Source organism: Aricia agestis, chromosome 7 (genome assembly GCF_905147365.1).
Source record: "Aricia agestis chromosome 7, ilAriAges1.1, whole genome shotgun sequence".
In the NCBI taxonomy this organism is placed as follows: domain Eukaryota; kingdom Metazoa; phylum Arthropoda; class Insecta; order Lepidoptera; family Lycaenidae; genus Aricia; species Aricia agestis.
In genome coordinates, this window is record NC_056412.1 from 8918166 (window position 1) to 8939334 (window position 21169).

A 21169-nucleotide genomic window follows, 5' to 3' on the forward strand; every position below is an offset into this window, starting at 1 on the left:
TAAACCCCAATTTGTTATTCCGTGACTCCCGGTTTACCTAGTTCCAATATAATAACGAAGGGTTAAAAATATGAGATATAAAGCACAATATTTAAAATACCTTAAACCATTAACATTTTAATAAAACGTAATACTTTGGCTGTAATTAATTTACAAACTCACCTCCGCTAAAAATCTATTTCATCGAAATATAAGTATTAATTAGGATAATTATACTTACATTTTATTTGAATAAACCATCAAAAATCATAACTCTACCGGCATTATCCAGGGAGGAAACAGGGGACAGCGTTTGTATGGAAAAACGGCGGTGTGGACTCCTCTTAAGATACAACCTGGAGATAGACAGGCCTACAGACATTGAAGTCTTAGTAATGGAAATAGAGTCCCGTTTTTACCCTTTAGGTACTAAAAGTCCAAAACTAACATGACAAAAAAATGTATATTTATTTGCCCATAGTTTACAATAGACTATACCACTTCAACAAAATCTGTTAATTATGAAACCTAGTGATACAAGCAAAAAAAAAAAAACAAAAAAAAAAGCATATAAGCTTTTTTTTGTTTTTTTTTTTAAAGTAAATAAGAATTTTATCTTAAAATCAAAATCGTTCCCCACTGATAAAATAGCTAATCTTTGTCATTCGGAAAAGAAATACAATTAACGGCTGGATTTTTTATTAGCCTATACTGGGCAAAGACTTCTCCTAAAGTCTTCCTTTTTTTCTCGATCCTAGGTCACCGTAGGCCAGCTCGGCTGATATGCCACCAGCTCGACGCGGCATTTTTTCCTTGGCCGGCCACGGTTGCGTCGTCCATCTTCGGGTACCCACAAATAAACTTGCGTGCAAAAAAATCGACCCACCTCTCTCCTTATGATTCAAACGGTAATAACTCAAGAAATATAATTAGTATTAAATAAATGTTGGAATCGTTTTAAAGGTAGTACAATAAGGATTTAATTATTGCTATAGTTATTGTAATTGTAAATTGTTTACTAATTCTACAGCCTTAAAACAAAAACCGGTCAGTTTGGCATAACATTTCAGTAGGCGATTAATGACATCTTTCTTGTAAAAAACACTAACAAATTAATTTCAATAGCTCGTAGTGCCACCCATTACCCTAATTTAGGTTTCCATCCGGGTTTTCCTTGACCTTATCAAAGTTATGATGAACTCCTGAGCGATACCATGCCGATCTTCTTGTACAGCCACCTGGAGGTCCTGAAGGGTATCTGCGGCAAGAGTCCGGGCCCTGACCCTCCTTTTGAGTTCTCCCCATAGGTGCTCAATAGGATTAAGGTCAGGACTCCTTGCTGGCCAGTCCAAACCCGAAATTTCGACGTCGGAGAGATATTGACGAACTTTCGCAGCAACGTGCGGTCGAGCATTGTTCTACATCAATATGAAACCTTCATCAACAAAACCAGCATATGGCACCGCATGTTGTCCTAGTACGCCCTGAATGTATCGATAGGTACTCAAAGTGCCAAGGCGTGGCCCGGTTACGAACTCAAGATTGGTTTATGCATCAAAAGAAATCTCGCCCCATACAGTCCCCGAACACCTACCAAATGGAAGCCTTTCGTCAATGCACGCCTGCGCAAATCATTCTCCTTATCAACTTTTTGCTTTTTGCTTTGCTTTTCTGCGACCATCGTTACCACAAAGACTGATTTAGCTTTCATCAGAAAAGAGCACGACCCGCCATTGCTCCAATGAAAAATCAACATGAGAACGTGCGAAACTAAGCAGCGCTTGACTGTGTGCTGGGGCTAATTTTGGACCGTTAGCGAGTTTTTGTGAAGTCAAACAGCTGCCTGCAAGTCTTCGTCGTACAGTCTACTCAATTACTGTAACTCATCCGACTTCTCTTGGCCGTCGTTGCACTTAAACTGAAATTAGATGTCGATTCCGCAAGGACGTTGACACCTTAAAACGGTCATCACGTTCAAATGTAGCCCAATGTCTTCCTGAACATGGTCGCATGGTAAAGTTTAGAGTCTCTAGAATACTTCGGTATACTCTTGTAACCGAAGTTCGACTTAAATTAAGACTTCTAGCCACAACTCGTTGTCTAAATTCAGCTCTTAGCAAAGCCCTTGCTTGAGAGGCTTTATTTGGAGTAATATCCATTCGCCACAAAGAAATTACGTTTAAAATGAAGTTAAATGAACAATAAATCAATAAAAATCGAGACAAAACAAAAACAATAAGATTTGACCGATTTTTCATACAGAACAAAACCGTTCAATTAACGATTAAAAAACTGAGTGATGGGGGTGCTTAGTGATTTGTTTCGTTTGTAGTCAAGCATGTTGGAAATGTAAATGTAGAGTAAACGTACACATTCCCTATCATATTAACTCGCATTATTAATAAAAAGAAATAATAAATAACTATAACTTTTTAAGGTATAGCGACTTGAATAGAAATGCGCGGGGTGGGTCGATTTTTTTGCACGCAAGTGTATATCGACAGAGTAAATTGACAGAGTAAAATGTATCGATGCATACGGCTTATGTGGCCAGCCCAATCCAACTTTAACTTGGCTAGGTCTAGAAATACTTAAATAAAATAATTTTGAACTCCTGCTTATTACTGAACACATTGATGTCGTCATACTAGATAACTAGGTAACCCAGCGTACAGTTTTGACGACGAATAATCCGGGGATTACCCAACACGATCGAGATGGAAAACGAGCGACGAGTAATGTGATAATTGTAGACTTACGTTTTCCTTCATAACAATCATACCCATTAACTATATAAAGATCCCGTGCTAGCAGAATACTCCCACTGCGAAATAAATCGTGACACGACTGTGAGCTATTCGGGTACTGATAAGAATTTGTATATAAACGACGGTACTCGTTGGACGGTCGCAAGTCGCGAGCAGATTTGATATAATTATCAAACGAAATCATTGCAATCAAAAATGATTCTGATCCTTCTGTTCACGGTCGTGTGTTTGGTGTTGGTCCACGACTTCCTAAGGAAGTGCGGCTACAGGTGGAAGAAATTGAGCGAGTTTCCGGGAGACAGACCGCTGCCCCTGGTCGGAAATGCCCTGCAGCTGGGCTTCGATGCTGATGGTAAATAATAAGCTCAAATAATATTTAGACGATGTCAGCAACTTTGGTTATACAGAAATTAGTTTATATAACAGGACTAGCTGTCCCGGGTGAACTTCGTGTCACTTTAAAACCTTCCCTGGACTTCAAGGACTATTTTAAGACTAAAATTAGCTTAATCGGTTCAGCTGTTATTGAGTTATAATAGCGTTACTAACACAATTGGAAATCCATTTTTATATACATATATATATATATATATATATATATATTATTTGCTCTTACCAGGGACTTTAACATGCTTCATACCAATTTAATTTAAATCAATTCAGTATAGACGGACTCGAATAGACTCGGGGTCGAATAGACGGACTTTCTTAATACCATAGAAAGAAAGTAAGTTCAGCAATTATAATTCAAGTTGTAAATACAACTGTATTCTGTTACACAAAATAGTATATAGTAATACAATGTTAGGGAGGTAAGTATGTTTTCTAAGTATACATACTAATACATATTATTCTGTAGAGGTTCTAAAATAAATGAGTCATAATACTTGAGGGTGTATGTCCCTTAAATAGAGTTCACTGTGAAAGTGGTAGTTCTGAAAGACTTACTTGTGAATTTTGTTTTGTTTTATTAGAAGTGCCCCAACATCATGGGCTTGCACGTATTATACGAGTAATAATCTTTCAGAAAAAGTAACTCTACTTTCAAAATGAACTGTACTATATTAATAATATTATTGTACTTCTTCTAACGCCTCCGTGGTCTAGTGGTTAGAGCGTCGCTCTCGACTCCGGAGGTCGTGGGTTCGAATCCCGCGTTGGAAACATGTTATTTCCAAGTTTGGTTAGGACAATGCAGGCTGATCACCTGATTGTCTGACAAGTAAGATGATCCATGCGTCGGATGGGCATGTAAAAAAGTCGGTCCTGCGCCTGATCTCTCGCCAGTCGTGTCGGTCTTCCATCCCACTGGGTTATGAGAGTAAAAGGAATAGAGAGTGCTCTTGTGTACTGCGCACACACTTGGGCACTATAAAATTACTCCTGCGTACCTGGCCTGGTTTCAATGAAACCGGCCACGTACGCAGGAAACGTGAAACCGGTGTGGGGAGTATTATTATTATTATTGTACTTCTAAACTATTATCACATAATTGTATGACACTCTGAATAGAGGATAGGGCCGTCTACTGTAACCCATCTGATGACATTAACGACTGATGATATTAAGACATATAATAATGATTAATTAATTAAAATAATTGTAATTAATGATAATATTACCTTGTTGTTACTTAGTAGCTGTTTGTTTTCCCTAAAACTTCTTCAAATTAATTTCTTATCTACCTGCTCGTATATTCGGAGGAACTTCCGACAATACTGATAACATCAGTAATAGTCAGATTTATTTCTTGTTATAAATGAATGAGTTTATCTTTACTCGCCCACTACGAATAATATGAAACTTATAAGTTATAACACCCCTCTATTTGGTCGGGGGTTAAAAAACTACGGAAGAGTAACGGAATCGAAGAAAATTAATGGTTCCACAGCCTGCACACATCGAGCATTGCATTTCGAGGAACTTACGTATAATTTCAGTTGGTCTTCAAAATGGAGACACATTTAGGGCCTGTTTCACTACTTCCTGATAAGTGCCGAACAGGCTATCCACTACTTAACTTGACATGTAAAGTATGGAGAATCGGTCAAAAAAGTTGTGAATAGCCTATTCGACACTTTATCAGAAAGTACACTTACCTTAAGCTTTTACATGTACGAGAATTTCCGCTCCATATGACGTATTCTATTTCAATGCTCGCCCGTCAATTAATACAATCAAAATCATCACATAAGTAACAATCATTAGTAGGAACGAAACATTATTTCATATACTTAAGAAGAAATAATTTTTTAATTAATTAACCGACTTCTTACTTAAATCAATAAGACGTTTCTTCTTGTGTGTGTGTGTGTGTTAGAATAAGAGAAGGCAAAAGCCTTTGCTTCCCGTCTGTTTATACTGTGTATTAAACTAGATAATAAAATATGTTTACTTTCTAGAGTCGTCTCACAAACTGATGGCGTTGTGGGCGAAACACGGGAAAGTGAATTTCCGCATGAGTGTCGGTTCGGAAGACTGGATTCTGCTCTCAAACGTAGACGATGTTGGAGTAAGTTTCACACAATTTCGTAGGTATACGCACAGACAAATAATAACAACGTATTCATAGCGGTAGCAAATGAGAATTAAAAAAAAGGTCTTTGCATCCCCATTGCGTACGATTTATACAGTGTTTTCAGAGCGAAGTAACCTGCACTCTTCAAAAGTTTGGGAAAAGACTTTAAATGTATCATACATATAATATAGTTTCTCAAGCACTTTTTCGCAAAATAGTCGGCTTAGTCCAAAAGAATGAGCAGGTCAATACGTCTGGGACCAATCATGTATGGGTTTCCTCACGATGTTTTATTTTTTTTCCGTACGAGCGTCCGTCTTACGTATTTAAGATCTGAAAATGTCTCATTGGTAATTGGTAGTGTGCCTCCATCCGGAATCGAACTTGCATCCTTCGAGTGTGAACCAATGGTCTTCCTACTAGGCCACGGACTCTCCCTAAGAGAATTTTAATACCTCGATCGTGGGAATCGCAGACACAATAGATTTTCAGACAGCCGGGTGCCGCTTCGGGATTGATGGGTTAAGGGACATGTTACTATAAAACGCTTAAAAAACTCTGACAGTCGGAAAAAGATTGTTATTGAGTAACTAATTAGGAAATTATCTACCTACAATGTAGCTCCTACCTCTAATAATGTTAAGTATATTTTTAAAGGTACAAGTTGGAACTGAGCGACATGTCGCAACTGCAGACGACGTGTCGTCGCGATACTACTGGTTTCTATGTTTTTCTGATTAAGTGTCGCTAGCTGCGGAGGGTATTTCATAGAAATACATACAAACCAGTAGTGTCGCGACGACATGTCGTCTACAGTTGCGACGTGTCACTCGGTTCTAACTTGTACCCTAATTCTTAAAATGATGTTTTCAGACGATTTTGAACCATACGTCCGAGTTGACGAAGCCGTTGGAGAGAAACACCGCGATGAAGCCTTTCTTCGGCAACTCCGTCTCCAGCTCTGAAGGTAATTTTATTTAAGTTTTACTCAATAAAAGTATAAAGAACTTCTAACAAGAAACCATAGAATGCTGCCCACGTACTTACTTCTACATTGACCAACTCTTTCGTTTCAACCCATTTAAATCCAAACGTAAACAAAAGAATGAAACTCGACCAAATGATATATATTGTGTCATTGTATTATTTGCTATTAAGCGTTGGTCAAAAGCCATCTACTTACATTTATATTTAAATCAAAATGAATTATTTTAACACAGTAAAAAAGCTGAAATGAAACTTATTGTACGCAAAGTAATTCAGGATAATAATTCACCACCTAATTACATACCACATATTTTATCAGCCCAATTTCCAATCCTAGTTTTAGTTATTGTAAATAGTCGAAATCGTAAAGCGAAGCAAAAATTCTCAAGATTTTAAAAAATAATTTGATCTGGCGTTTGCAACTTTCAGATAAGAAACGTAATAATATTTAATTATATCTTTTATAATAAAATGCACATATTAGGTAATTTAATTCCATTTAGTAATAAACTATTAGATTTAACGTCACAAATACGGTAAATCTAACGTAAGCCGTGGTCGCCGCTAAAACAATGTGCGTTTTGCGGTCGCCGCCCGCCCGCCCTACCGGCCGCCGTTGTCACCGACAAATAACGCTTATTTTATAACATTAGCCTGCGGTAAAACCTTTCATTAGCGAAAGCTGCCATGACGGTTTATTATCATGTTATGATGTTGGGTTTTTAATGAAAGTTTATAAACTTTACTAATGAAAATTATCATTTTTTTTGCAACTCATTTTTTAATTTGCCTGAAAATAATTTTCACCACAGTCACCATATTTGTGAGTCTGAGTTTTAGTCAATAGCAGATTTTTACATGTTCTGTGACCGGAGTACAGCAATATTGTTGAAAACAAGAAATATGTTTTCACTTTTTATATTTTTAATAACTGCCAGGTGTGCCATTTAAGGAAAATTATGTTATTTTCTTCACTTCTTCAGTAATTTGAATCTATCTATATTAACATTTAATTAAGCGTAATATATTAATAATTAAAATTTGTTTAAGTTTCTTACTGCATAAATTAGCAATAAAATTTTAATTAAAGTATCCAAAATAGGTGCTTTGTGGAATTTATTTTAATCTGGTCTCTGCATTCTGTATAAGATGATAAAAAAATATTAAGATGTTACGCAACCAAAGCACGGGATTAGCATCAAAACTACTGTGCGCAGAATTATACAGTATACAAATATTTTAATGTGCAATTTTTTATAAATGCTACTATAATGTTATGCTAATTTTAGTAAATATTTATGTTAAATTGCCTATTCAGTCTGGGTAGCCGCTTTATTTAAAACCAGCTACGCAGAAGTGATCTTATAGTGCCCAAGTGTGTGTGTAAAGAGACCTTAGACTAGAGCCACACCAACATCTTGTTGTTGTTGTTATCTTTATCTAGTCTTGTCTTTATCATTTGCCGTAACAATAATCTACATTACGACTCCCATTACTATGGCAGACGTTAAATTCTATAGTCCTGCTTAATGTACCTATTAAGCCTCCGTTTAACTGACCATACGACATAAATTAGTACAACTTGCTACTTAATGCTATTGTTTTTGTATACCTATAGATAAAACTACTAAATTACATTACGAATCACTAAAATTTCATACTAGTTTGGATATTTATTAAGTTTTATGTAGTTGTTTAGTAATACACAGATGGAAATCTCTAGAAGAAATGTTAGTTTTTATTTGCCACACTCAAATACGAATATTAATTAATTAACTCATAATCAAATGAAGATTTTGACACATGTCTTATGTCAAATTCTTCAGTTAATTATAGTTAAGTAATTAACATTCTTCTCTGATTACGGCAGTAATTAATAACAGAATAATAATAATATAGAGACTGTATTATAATTAATGAGGCTGTATATGGCGTGTAGTAGATGGCGAACCTACGTTATTTGGTCAGGTTGTATCAGCGTCAGCCGACAGGCCACGACTAACATTGACTTGACATAACCCGACAAATTACCTAGTAGGTTCACTATCCGCCTGAATCAATTTCTCTTATGGTGCAATCAAATTAGTGAGAAGTGAACATTCATAGGTTTGAAATGCTCTTACAGCTGTGTACATTGTGGCGATGCATATTGTACGTCGAGTTGAGTTGCATGAAGTTTAAACACATCTCTAATATGTTATATGGGTGGCATTTTAGAGATGTGAAACATGTTAGAAACTTTAATCAAAATCATTATTATGATTTTGATTGAAGTTCAGTCTTCGAAGATTTTATTCCGGATTTCGGACTGAAGGATTTGAACAGCAGTCAAGTACTCGTTAAATTAGATTCTTGTCAGGAAAAAGATTCTGATATTTTTAGAGGAAAATTATTCTCATTAACAAAAATGTACCATCGAAGAAATAGATTCATAGGCAGTTGACGGACCTACGTCATTTGGTCCAGTTACGTCAATTCAATATAAGTCGCGATCAGGGGGCCTACTACAACCTCTTATAGCAGTATTATTTTAATCTTACTTTATGATTTCGTACCATCACCTCTTAAAAGTAAGATTACTTTATGATTGTTCCGTCAAGACGTTTTGTGACGTCATGTCCCGATTCATTCGCTCTCAGCGTACCATGAGCTCCATTTTGACACCGTTTGACAGATGAGCAAGATTACTTTAACGTCAAACTAGCGATCTTAAATCCGCTGTGAAATATCAACTTTTTTAAGATTGTTTTGCATTTTTTACTGTTTTTTAGTAAAATTATATTTGAAAATTGAGTACGGTACGACTTTAAATTACGCATATTATGTATTAACAACTAAATTCTTAACTTTATTTGTATTTAAAGTTAACCATGTACATAAAAAACGGCGTTTGTTTTGAGATAACCAATGTATTAAATATTTACTAAACGTACCTTCTATTTACCTTATAATAGAAAATATCGAAACAGTCTTCAAAGTCGCGCAACTCACACACCACTTAAAACTTTTTTGTTTTAGCGTAGGTACCACACCAACACTTCACGTCTTATTTGTGTTTCAGCATTGGTTTTTCAACAATTTCACTATTTGATTTAATTCTTATTGTTAACAATTTAGCGCTGAATCGGTTTAATTTATTGAAATATTTTGGTTTAGTACCATTCAAATTCTCTACAGTCACTAATAAGTTTTTTCTACATATGTTTAGACTAATTAGACACTTCATTTGTTTACACAATCGTGTGAGAGTGACAAAAAGCTTTATAGCTGCTATCTCGCTTCCACCCATGACAATTCATTTGTTTATACAATCGTGTGAGAGAGACAAAGCGCTTTGTAGCTGCTATCTCGCTTCCACCCATTGATAAATGTAAACAAATAATTTGATATCGTTCGTTCTTTCCCATCACTTAGCAGGAATAAAACAAGATTGTTTTCATACACCTTAAAAAGTTCATGGTACGAATCAAAGTAAGGTTATTGTAATCTTACAACAAAGTGTTCTGGAAACATGATAGTTTTAGGAAAGGTTGTGGTAGGCCGCCAGGGGGCCTACTACAACCTCTTATAGCAGTATTATTTTAATCTTACTTTATGATTTCGTACCATCACCTCTTAAAAGTAAGATTACTTTATGATTGTTCCGTCAAGACGTTTTGTGACGTCATGTCTCAATATCATTCGCTCTCAGCGTACCACGAGCTCCATTTTGACACCGTTTGACAGATGAGCAAGATTACTTTAATGTCAAACTAGCGATCTTAAATCCGCTGTGAAATATCAACTTTTTTAAGATTGTTTTGCATTTTTTAATGTTTTTTAGTAAAATTATATTTGAAAATTGAGTACGGTACGACTTTAAATTACGCATATTATGTATTAACAAGAAAATTCTTAACTTTATTTGTATTTAAAGTTAACCATGTAAATAAAAAAACGGCTTTTGCTTTGAGATAACCAAAGAATTAAATATTTACGTACCTTCTATTTACCTTATATTAGAAAATATCGAAACAGTCTTCAAAGTCGCGCAACTCACACACCACTTAAAACTTTTTTGTTTTAGCGTACCACAACAACACTTCACGTCTTAATTGGGTTTCAGCATTGGTTTTTCAACAATTGCACTATTTGATTTAATTTTTATTGTTAACAATTTAGCGCTGAATCGGTTTAATTTATTGAAATATTTAGGTGTAGTACCATTTAAATTCTCTACAGTCACTAATAAGTTTTTTCGACATTTGTTTAGACTAATTAGACACTTCATTTGTTTACACAATCGTGTGAGAGGGACAAAACGCTTTATAGCTGCTATCTCGCTTCCACCCATGACAATTCATTTGTTTACACAATCGTGTGAGAGGAACAAAGCGCTTCATAGTTGCTTATCTCGCTTCCACCCATTGATAAATGTAAACAAATAATTTGATATCGTTCGTTCTTTCCCATCACTTAGCAGGAATAAAACAAGATTGTTTTCATACACTTTAAAAAGTTCATGGTACGAATCAAAGTAAGGTTATTGTAATCTTACAACAAAGTGTTCTGGAAACATGATAGTTTTAGGAAAGGTCGTGGTAGGCCGCCTGTTGGCTGGGTTTGACCCAACGCATCTAAATTACGTAGATCCGCCATTTGCCTATGAATCAAAGTAGTTGATTGATCATCCAAATGTATATAACAAAACTAGCTGTCCTCGCAAACGTTGTTTTGCCTTAAAAAGTATTTCGCCCATATTAGTTTATTGAAGTGACTAAATAAGTACGTCACCATGGCAACGTCCATCGCTATCCCGTCGCACAAACAATGGCCGCCGTCAGTCTCGAGTTATAATAATTTACTATAATTTATTCAACAAAATATGCACTTATCAATATAAAAAGTAGATGTTGTCCGATTCTCAACCCTAGCCGACATGCTCGCTAAGATTTACGATAATCGGTCGAGCCGTTCCAGAGGAGTTCAATTACGTGTGCGTAATTGAACTCCTCTGGAACCCGTGACAAGAGAATTTTATATATATGAGATACAATTAGCATATTTTACAATGGGAAACTTTACAATGGTATTAGGTTGAGCAAACGTCTCTCTCTACAGTCAAGTTTGTTGTTTCAGGTGACCGTTGGCGTACTACTAGGAAGCTCATGACACCGAGTTTCCACTTCAACACTCTGGAGAAGAGAGTCGATGACGTCAACACGCACTGCGTGGACCTCTTCCGCCATCTCGACGAGTTCGTTGGCAAAGACGATGTGGAGATTTACAAATATTTGAAGCCGTACATGTTCGATATTTTGAGCGGTGAGTGTCAAATTCGATTAGGTAGAATATTTTCTGCTTGCGAGGGTGGTATCACTGGTGTGCAATTCGTGACGTCATTGCTACCACGGTAGTACTTTAAATTACGTCTTTAAGTACCATAAATACTTAATTTAATATCGATAGGTTTACGTAAAATATATATACGTCTAGGTCCTAATTATTATTATCGATGGGTTTTAATTATTGTACAATTATGCGAATTATGATTGAAATAATGTAATCGCAGTGCCACTAAAATTAAAATAATCTGTGACAGTTCTATAAAATCATTTAGCAATACTTTGCATTACTTATTAGTTATAAGACGTTATAGTTAACCAATATTTATTATTATTATTATTAATATGACTGTAATAATAATTAATGAGATCAATTGCAATATTCTTAAATTAATTCCTAATAATAGTAAATTTATTATTATTATTATGCACTTGTTTTAGAATCACTGATGGGTGTAGAATCAAACTTCCTCAATAATTTGGATCATCCATACTTAAAGGCGGGTGCAAAGTGAGTTACATAATATATAGCTTGCTAGAAAAGTTATATAGCAAAATTATTATTAACAAAAATTGTAAATATATTATTAATGTGCTTAGATTCTAAAGCTGGTGATATAAATGCCAAATTAAAAGATGGCTATAAAAAAGATTTTTGGAACTAAGTTCCTTATCGCGCGTTGCTAAAAAAGACACGACACACATGACAGTGTGTGTCGTGTGTTTCTCTCTCTCTCTCGCTCTCGCATTGAACAGTGTGGTGTAGCGACTTTTTTTTTTCATTGTATACAGGTTTTTGTACATAAGAAATAACTCCATTCCATCCGGGGGTGTCCCTTGCCTCTCATTTATACTTCAGAAAAAATGGTAACAGTTCCATTTCATTCCAGAGTGATCCGGATCGTCACAGAAAATTATTTTTCATACTGGAGGAACATCCGACCCATTTTCGTGCTGACGCCCATTTACACCGAAATGATGGACACCATTAGAAGCATTAGAGCCACCAGCTCCGACGTACGTTGCTCGTAAACGCAGTAATTCATAAACGTTCATAGTTTACAGCCTCCCAGGAGCGCTTTTAAGCGCTTGATTTACCGCCGAGTTGCATCGTAATGAAGTGGTGTATCAATGCGGAATAACAATGAACTGTTTATACTCAGGAGCGCTTTTTGCGACGTGTTGTAGGAAAATATACGATCTGGGACCTATTCTCTCGCCTTGAATCGCTTCGATCGCAGATATGCCGTGTGAGACAGTAACGCGCGAGTAGGAAAGCCTGAGATCGAAGCGACCATCGAGACACGGGAATTGGGCTCCTTTTTTTATGCACAAGGAAAGTGCCCGGTTGGGTGTGTGCCTCAGTTAAGCTGAAGCACCCCGGGGTTATGTGGGACTTCCTTTGAGAGGCGCCGGACTTACCCACTAAAACCACCTGCGGTTTGCTTTCAGCCGTATACGGAGCTGGAAGTCCTGGATCTGTAAAACACAGGACTCGGAATCGGGCGCCTAAAATAACAAACATCAATGAATTGCTTAGTAGATTTATTTAGATTGTTGGGAATACCAGTAGATGATAAGACAAAGATGATAAAACATGCTTGATTGATTGATAAAAGTTTTAATCCTCTGCTTGTAATTTCTCAATTTTAATTTTTGTGTTAAAATAACAACATGTTCAGTAATTAGTTCATTTAATTTATGAACATTGGAATAATTTTCATATGAGTACTGATTTTAAGATTGGCTAGCTATAACTTTCTTATTTTAGACAATTTTATTTACCTAGGGTAATTTATTGATCTTGATCTAAGATCTAATCTGTTATTGTTTAGTCTTATCGACGGTATTTTGTTACGTCTCGGTAATCCGAATAACAAAATGGTCGATTAATTTTGTATCCACAGAGGTTAAAATCCTTACTCAGATTTGATATTTCCGCCTCATTAACTAGTACGATAACGTTAATCGTTTAAGCCACGCAATTATTATCTCTAAATTTGACACTTTTCGTAGTAATTGCAAAAAAATATGATAAATCTAGATGACGCCCGCAACTCCGTTGCGCCAAAATTCGTTGATCGCACGGGAACCACATATTTTTCCGAGATAAGAAGTATCCTATGACCTTTTCCGGGGCTCCAAAGTATCTCGATACTTTTCAACAAAATCGGTTCAGCGGTTCGGGCGTGAAAGATAACAGACAGACAGACAGACACCCTTTGGCATCTATACATATAAATAAAATTGAAGTGTCTGTTTGTAATATTGAAAGAACCGTTTTTTTCTACATGCATATGAATCTATATAAGCTACATACACCAAAACAACATTTTTTACAATTTTTGTCTGTATGTCTGTCTGTCTGTCTGTTTGTTCCGGCTTATCTCAGAAACGGCTGGAGCTATTTTGCCGGGACTTTTTTGGTAGATAGCTGATGTAGTAAGGTGTAACTTACTATATCAGCTAGGCTACTTTTTAACCCACTTCCAAAAAGGAGGAGGTTATATTTTACTTTTTTCATATTTCTTAGCGGACTATCCCATCTTTGTTATTATACTATGTTGACGCGGACGAAGTCGCGTACAGCAGCTAGTTTATAATAATAGTAAAGATTGGATGAGTTAGAAAAATATTATTATTTTGATGGCCGTGGAGCTATTTACATCATCTGCCATTTTTTGCTCGTAGAGTGATGCTGCTTAGTATTATTACTAGCTATTTGATCGAGCTTTGCTCGGTATTCGATGAAAATGACATTTTCTGAAAATGATTCCTAGCTAGATCGATTCGTCGCCCTCGAAACCCCCTATATATTAAATCTCATGAAAATCGTTGGAGCCGATTCCGAGATTCCTATTATATATATATATATATATATATATATATATATATATATATATATATACAAGAATTGCTCGTTTAAAGATATAAGATTATTACAATGATTATTCTAATTCAAATATAGTAATTATTTAATCTGATATAGAGGAAAACTACCTACTACTTTCTATTAAGAAAATGAAACAGCAAAATTCGTAAAAAGAAATACTTAAATGGAATTGCAGATAATAACGATAATAACAATTAATGTAAACCAGAAATATTACAATAATTTTAGTGTTTTAAATCAGTATTTGAAGCACCGACAAAAGATACATTAAATGCTCTTGTTTTTATTGCTGATTATGCGTTATCCTCAAATGATTTATTATTGTTGTGACGTAATCAATGTGCATAATACTTTTTCTAAAGTCATTCATGTTATTTTACAATATTTTTGCAGATCATCAACCGAAGAAGAGCAAAGATCAATCAAATGAGAGACGACCTAATAAATAATAACTTGGACTGCGACGTGTCGGAGCACGTTGAGAAGAAACTCAATGACAATGCGTGTTTGTTAGACAAGTTCCTCCTCGGGAAGAACTCGAAGGGCGAGCCCATCCCTGACGACGTGATCTCGGATGAGGTCACTCTCGTTTGCTACACTGTGAGTACTACTTAACTTATAAACGGGGCCTATTATAGCCGATATGTTTTCTTTATCGCTTCTTTATAGAATCGCTGATCAAAACGTCGTCATATTAACTAACGCTTATATTAATGTCAATCGCCGGCCTTTTATTAACACGCTTTTAAAAGCTTGGGCAGTATGTAAGTAACGGAATTTACTTATCGCCAGTCGTCTAATTAATTCGAAACTTTGCATACTTACCTATTAAAATCCAATGACAATGCAATAATTTAAAATATTATTATTATTAATTCTTGTCTGAAAGTCGCTTACAGCCAATTACTTCTTTGTAATTTATATATCGTCTGCGTTAATATTTATATTAGTAAAGAGTTATTAGTAAGTTTATATTAAATAAAAAAAGAACTTTTTATATAAAAATATTTATTCAGACTACCCAGGACTTATTTCTCTACTTTACTCCCAAAAAGGCGTTGCTCAGCTACTTATCAACATAATCACAAATTGTGATTCCCTCGTGCGTATAACACTTATTTGCGAAAGAATCGCCTTTTTAAATACATTTTTCCTTTTAGTTCACAACTTTAATTAGATACCTATTATAAAATTCTTCTACGAATATCTGAAATAAATTTACCTTCTTGTATGTAAAAATCATAATATAATTTTCCAGGGACACTATACGACAACGATGACAATGGCACACACACTTTACTGCTTAGCGAAGTATCCAGAAATACAAAAGAAAGTCATAGAAGAACAGAGACAGATCTTAAACAACGATTTGAACAGAATTCCAACAAACCAGGAACTGAATCAAATGAAGTATTTGGAGGCAGTTATAAAGGAGAGCATAAGAGTTATTCCAACCGTCACAAAAATAGGTAGACAGCTGCAACAAGACCTGAAATTCAAAGGTATGTGTTAGTATTCTGAAATGCAAAACCTACTCAATAATAATTAATCATAAACTATTTATGAATTAATATTTTCTCTACATTCTGAAAAAAATTATGACTTAATAACTACGAATAATAAAAGCTAAGGAAACGTAACTGCCATACTATTATTGTTTAAAATTTGGTTCTTTTCGAACTGTCATGTAACATCCAGCCTGATACCGCTCAAGGCCACCTAAATATTGCAAATGTATTGAAAATAATTATGTACTTACACATTTTTGACAAGCATTACATGTTTTTTGACGGAGTTACTTTTTTTCCTTAGTTTTTATTATTCGTAGGTAGTTCGTAGGTCAATAACAGTTCTCAAGTAAAAAAAGAAAAGCGATATTTTTAAATCGTGTAGTTTTCCCTTAGAGTGAAAGTTAATATATTTTATGTACAAGTGGTAGCTATGTCATTGTATATTATGTATTAAAAGGTGAATACATAAACCCAACATTATTTTTACAGACGGCCGAGTCGCTCCCGCGGGTACCTCTGTTATAGTTTTCTACGAAGCTATGTATGCGGACCCGAAAATATTCCCTGAACCGGAAAAATACGACCCCGAAAGATTTTTGGGCGCCATGCATACATTTGCCTTTGTACCCTTCAGTGCGGGGCCCAGGAACTGCATAGGTAATTCGTCATTTTTCTATCATCAATATAAAACTTTCGTATATTATCTAGTATTTCGTCATGACACCCTACTTGAGCTACAGTATATAGTATAGTAGGTCTTCTTCAAAATCATCATATATCTAAATCGATCTTGGCCTGTTTTCCGATGTTCTACTATCATAATATATTATGCTGTGCATACGCTTCTGAAATTAAAATTACAATTGAAATTAAAAGCTTTTTAGAACATAAATCTGTTCAGAGTAATAAGAAAATGAATTAATAGTAAATGAATCACGAGGGCTACGAATGAAAACACATATCTAGATTTCTAGCGCTTTTATTGGCTATTTCTGAGAAAGCATTTAATTAAGATTGCAGTAGAGAAGCCACTTACACCAAGTGAATCTAAAGCTTGTACTAGCCATTAAAATTATTGTATTCCGTTTGATTTTCAATTTAAAGTAATTGAGCTTATTTGATCCTATCTATCTATCTATTAATACGTGAGTCAAAAACTTTGTATCCCTTTTGACGAAAAATGGGGAAACGTAGAATATGAAATTTTGCACAGTTATAGTTTATAATATGGTGAAGGAGTGCATCGAGCTAATATAATTTTGAAATTATGCTTTTATCATACATTTTTTAACAAATAAAACATTACACACACTACAACACACACACTAGGAAAAATGACAGATTTTTGAGTGAAAAGCCTATACATACGAATTATACTCTTTTATTTATGGTTAAAGCTGTGGTTCAAGTCTGTTGACAACTAGGTGACAAATTCAAAATGGATTATAGTTTTTTTTTATTGAATCTTAGATACTATTAGACAATGCTTACACGGCCAGCCTGAGATCAGCTGAGTCCCAAAGACAAGAGTCGAAAAAATATGATAAAGTCAATATTTTTTTACAAAATATAGGTAGTAGTCCTAATGTTGTTGAAACTAAGGTCGAATTTCGACCATTGGGCGATCTATAGTCTAGATAACAATGCGATTTATAAAACATGAAAACTAACCAAATCTTTTGAATAAGTTATCATACATTCTTATTAACTCAGATTATTTATTAATGATTGAGTTGTTACTTAAGAAAGACTTTTACAGAAACTTTATGAATTATACTTATCTTCAATAATGTTTAATAATCACTAGGTAAATGTTTTTAATGCATTTGAAAAGTGTTTTATGGTCTGGTATTATTGTAGTCAATGCAAGTGTCTGTATTTATGTTAGTTTTATCGTAACACTTCCACTATTGACCCGATGTCAATGGCTAATGAGTGAGGTTGACAGCTGAACAGTCCTTTACTCTTTTTTATCACTCAGGTTTCCGCTACGCGTGGGTGGTGATGAAGTCAACACTGTCCCATCTACTGCGGAGGTACGAGTTCCTTCCCGGCTCCCCGGGAATGGAGCCCCAGTTCGCCTACCGCATCGTCACCGAGTCCAAAAACGGCGTTCATTTGAAACTACGGAAAAGGATTCGCTAAATATAATTAAGCTTAGTATGTACAGGATATGGATTAACTCCTTTGTGATAGTTGATATAGCCCGGGAGCTAGTCGCAAATTTAGAGCTATTTGAGGCGAGCTGAAATCTTGTACCCCTTTCCGTATTAAACCCTAATAATATAATTTTGAAGTGGAGTCTATATTATCTTAATTTTATCAGATTTTGTTTAATATTAATAAGTTTGTTAAGGTTTGAAAAAAATCTAATCAAATTAAATTAATATTATTTAACTATTTATTTAAGGCCAAGCGTTTTCGGAATTAATTTGTCGTCCCTTAGCGACGTCGTCTTTGTCAAAAAACATAGTATCCTATCCTATAGTATGCATTTGCAATCAGCTAGCCTCAAGCACCTGCTCTAAATTTAGTAGGAGCTCTCCAGCTGATAGATCGCTTTAGCCTGTTGAATCAGTATTTAACTGTCATATTTATTATTTATGTAAAGCTTTAAACGATTAGTAATTTATTATTAAACTATTATGATTATTTAATGGGCGCGAGGCGGAGCGGCTGTGTTTGATGGAAACTCTGTCGGTCGTAAGTTGGAGCTCAGCAACTTGAAACAACACAAACTTGGCTCTTGAATCTTGTCGCTTGTCCTACATCCAAAATGTGTGACTATTTAAACATTATGCACAAATAAATTATTAATTAATTTTAGTGCTTGTTTTGTCTACAAACTCTACAGCCTGCCTAGCATACGCCAACGAGATATCTCACTCTACATGTTTTCTCGATGTTTGATGGTTTGTCTCTTCATCTCTATTGACCCTAGCATGACAAACATTTTTTCTCGCGTAGATATATCATCGAAATAACACATTTTATAGAGTTTTGTCGAGATAATTTCGAGATTTTGACATTATGAGACGAGTAGCTTTTAATTATCTTGAGAGTGAGATGTCTCGTTGGCGTATGCTAGGCAGGCAGGTTTACGTTCGAGTAAGGTGGTAATCATGATTCTCATGCTGTGAAATTTAGTTTTTTAGCATGTGAACTTTTCTCCCATGTCCCAATACAAGAGAAATAAGAATCGTGACCTATTAGGTAATAGAAGTGATTTTTTTAAGTTGTGTAAATAAATATTTTTGTCACTACATTTTTCTGTAATAAATAAAATTGTTATTACAATATAATTCTGATTTTCATTTATTTCATGAATGTAATTAATAATTTTTCCCCTATTATAAACCAGACATTGTTTAAAATAATAAGCGGAATACCCTTATGATCGAGGTTTAATTAATACCTACTAGAGATCGCCCAATGGTCGAAATTCGACCTTAAATTTAATTATCTTCTTCTTCTGGCTTCCCGTTTAAAGTATTGACTATTTAAGATTTTATAAAAAACAACAATCCATTTTTAGGGTTCCGTACCCAAAGGGTAAAAACGGGACCATAATACTAACACTTCGTTGTCTGTCAGTCCGTCTGTCTGTCTCCAGGCTGAATCTCAAACACCACTATAGCTAGACTTCTGAAATTAGTGTATTACTGTTGCCGCTATAACAGCAAATACTAAAAACAAAATAAGTAAAATTAATAATTAAGGGGGCTCCCATACAACAAAAGTGATTTTTTTGGCCTTTTTTGCTCGGTTTCAATAATGGTAACAAGTAGCCACTTGATATTTTTACAAAATCCTTGATTGTATGTGTGCTTTAATAATTAATAATAATATTAAAATAAAATAAAAAATTGAGGGGGGCTCCCATACAAAAAAAAACATTTTTGGCCTATTTTTGCTCTAAAATGGTACGGAACACTTCGTGCGCGAGTCCGACTCGCACTTGGCCGATTTTTTATTTGACAACAGACTTGAACCATAAACAAAAGAGTATAATTCGTATGTTGTCGTATAGGCTTGTCATTCAAAAATATGGTAGTGTGCACATTGTAGTGTGTGTAATGTTTTATTTGTTAAAAAATGTATGTTATGAGCATAATTTCAAAATAATATTAGCTCGATGCACTTCTTCACTATATAAACTATAACTGTGCAAAATATAATTCTACCGTCTACGTTTCCGCATTTTTCGTCAAAAGGGATCCAAAGTTTTTCGCTCATAATATTATACAGTCTCTATGGTGATATAATATTCTACGAGTATGTAACAATAATTATTGTCATGTACAACGAACCTTTACTTTGCTATTTAATCCATTAAAAAACATAATATACAAAAATTTATGAATTAATTTTTACGAAAAAATAATTACTTTGTGAATATAATTTTTCAGTTAGAGCAGCAGATGATGATGATAAATTAGCTCTTCTGGCATTTCTGACGTCTACTTGTATAAATTATATTATCATTTCCACGAAGTATTCCAGTCTCTAGAGCTCAATAAGTGTGACTAACATAATAATGCCCAATGATAAGTTGGAATATATATTTTTATTGAAGTAATAAAACAAAAACGGTCGCCGTCCCGGGAGAAAGGCAAAATGGTGAAAATAATAATTGTGCTCCAATGAAGCCTTTTCAAAAACTTTTCAAGACATAGTTTTTTCGGTTTCAAAGGCTCAGACCTACTTCAATCATACAAAACTTGTCCAGGTAAATATGTGGCTTGTACATTTAAAGAAGGACTCGAAAGAAACTTTTTTAATTTGACCGAGGAGAATAAAACACACAAAGTTACCCGTCGAGGAAGAATTCTTGCATTGGTATTCTTGGAAAATGTTTTGTTAGCTTTAAAATTTTAGATTTTGTTTTTATTAAAATAATAAAGAGAGGTAAATTAAAGGTGAAACTCGTATAAATCCTACTATTTTATTTACGGTATTCGACTTTTATTATCTCGTGTCAATAATAGTGGAAATGCTAATGCACTTGAGTCAGGTTTATAGTAGGATTAAAATAGGATTAAAAAATATGTTATATTGAAAATAAATAATTGCTGAAATCAAAAATGAATAGGAAACTATCAGCATTCAAAATGTATGGAATTGAGAAGACAACAGTCGAATTTCGGCTACATATTTTAGAACGCTTAAATATCAATTCCATACATTAT

General features: G+C 34.6%; 1 protein-coding gene across 1 annotated transcript; it reads left to right on the top strand.

The window, feature by feature from the left end:
* Window positions 1-2832: 2832 nt before the first annotated feature.
* LOC121728935 (cytochrome P450 4d2-like) lies at window positions 2833-18254 on the top strand. Its single transcript, XM_042117275.1, has 10 exons — window positions 2833-3099; window positions 5150-5259; window positions 6139-6232; window positions 11371-11556; window positions 12018-12087; window positions 12467-12593; window positions 14863-15069; window positions 15728-15971; window positions 16470-16637; window positions 17962-18254. Exons 1-10 carry the CDS (start codon window positions 2943-2945, stop codon window positions 18123-18125), a joined length of 1527 nt encoding a protein of 508 aa, XP_041973209.1. The 5' UTR covers window positions 2833-2942; the 3' UTR covers window positions 18126-18254.
* Window positions 18255-21169: the final 2915 nt, after the last annotated feature.

Coding starts and splice junctions, on each gene's coding strand:
- LOC121728935 (XM_042117275.1), top strand. CDS start 2,943: ATGATTCTGATCCTTCTGTTCACGGTCGTGTGTTTGGTGTTGGTCCAC. Junction 12,088..12,466: donor TACTTAAAGGCGGGTGCAAA/GTGAGTTACATA, acceptor ATTTCATTCCAG/AGTGATCCGGATCGTCACAG. Junction 15,972..16,469: donor ACAAGACCTGAAATTCAAAG/GTATGTGTTAGT, acceptor TTATTTTTACAG/ACGGCCGAGTCGCTCCCGCG.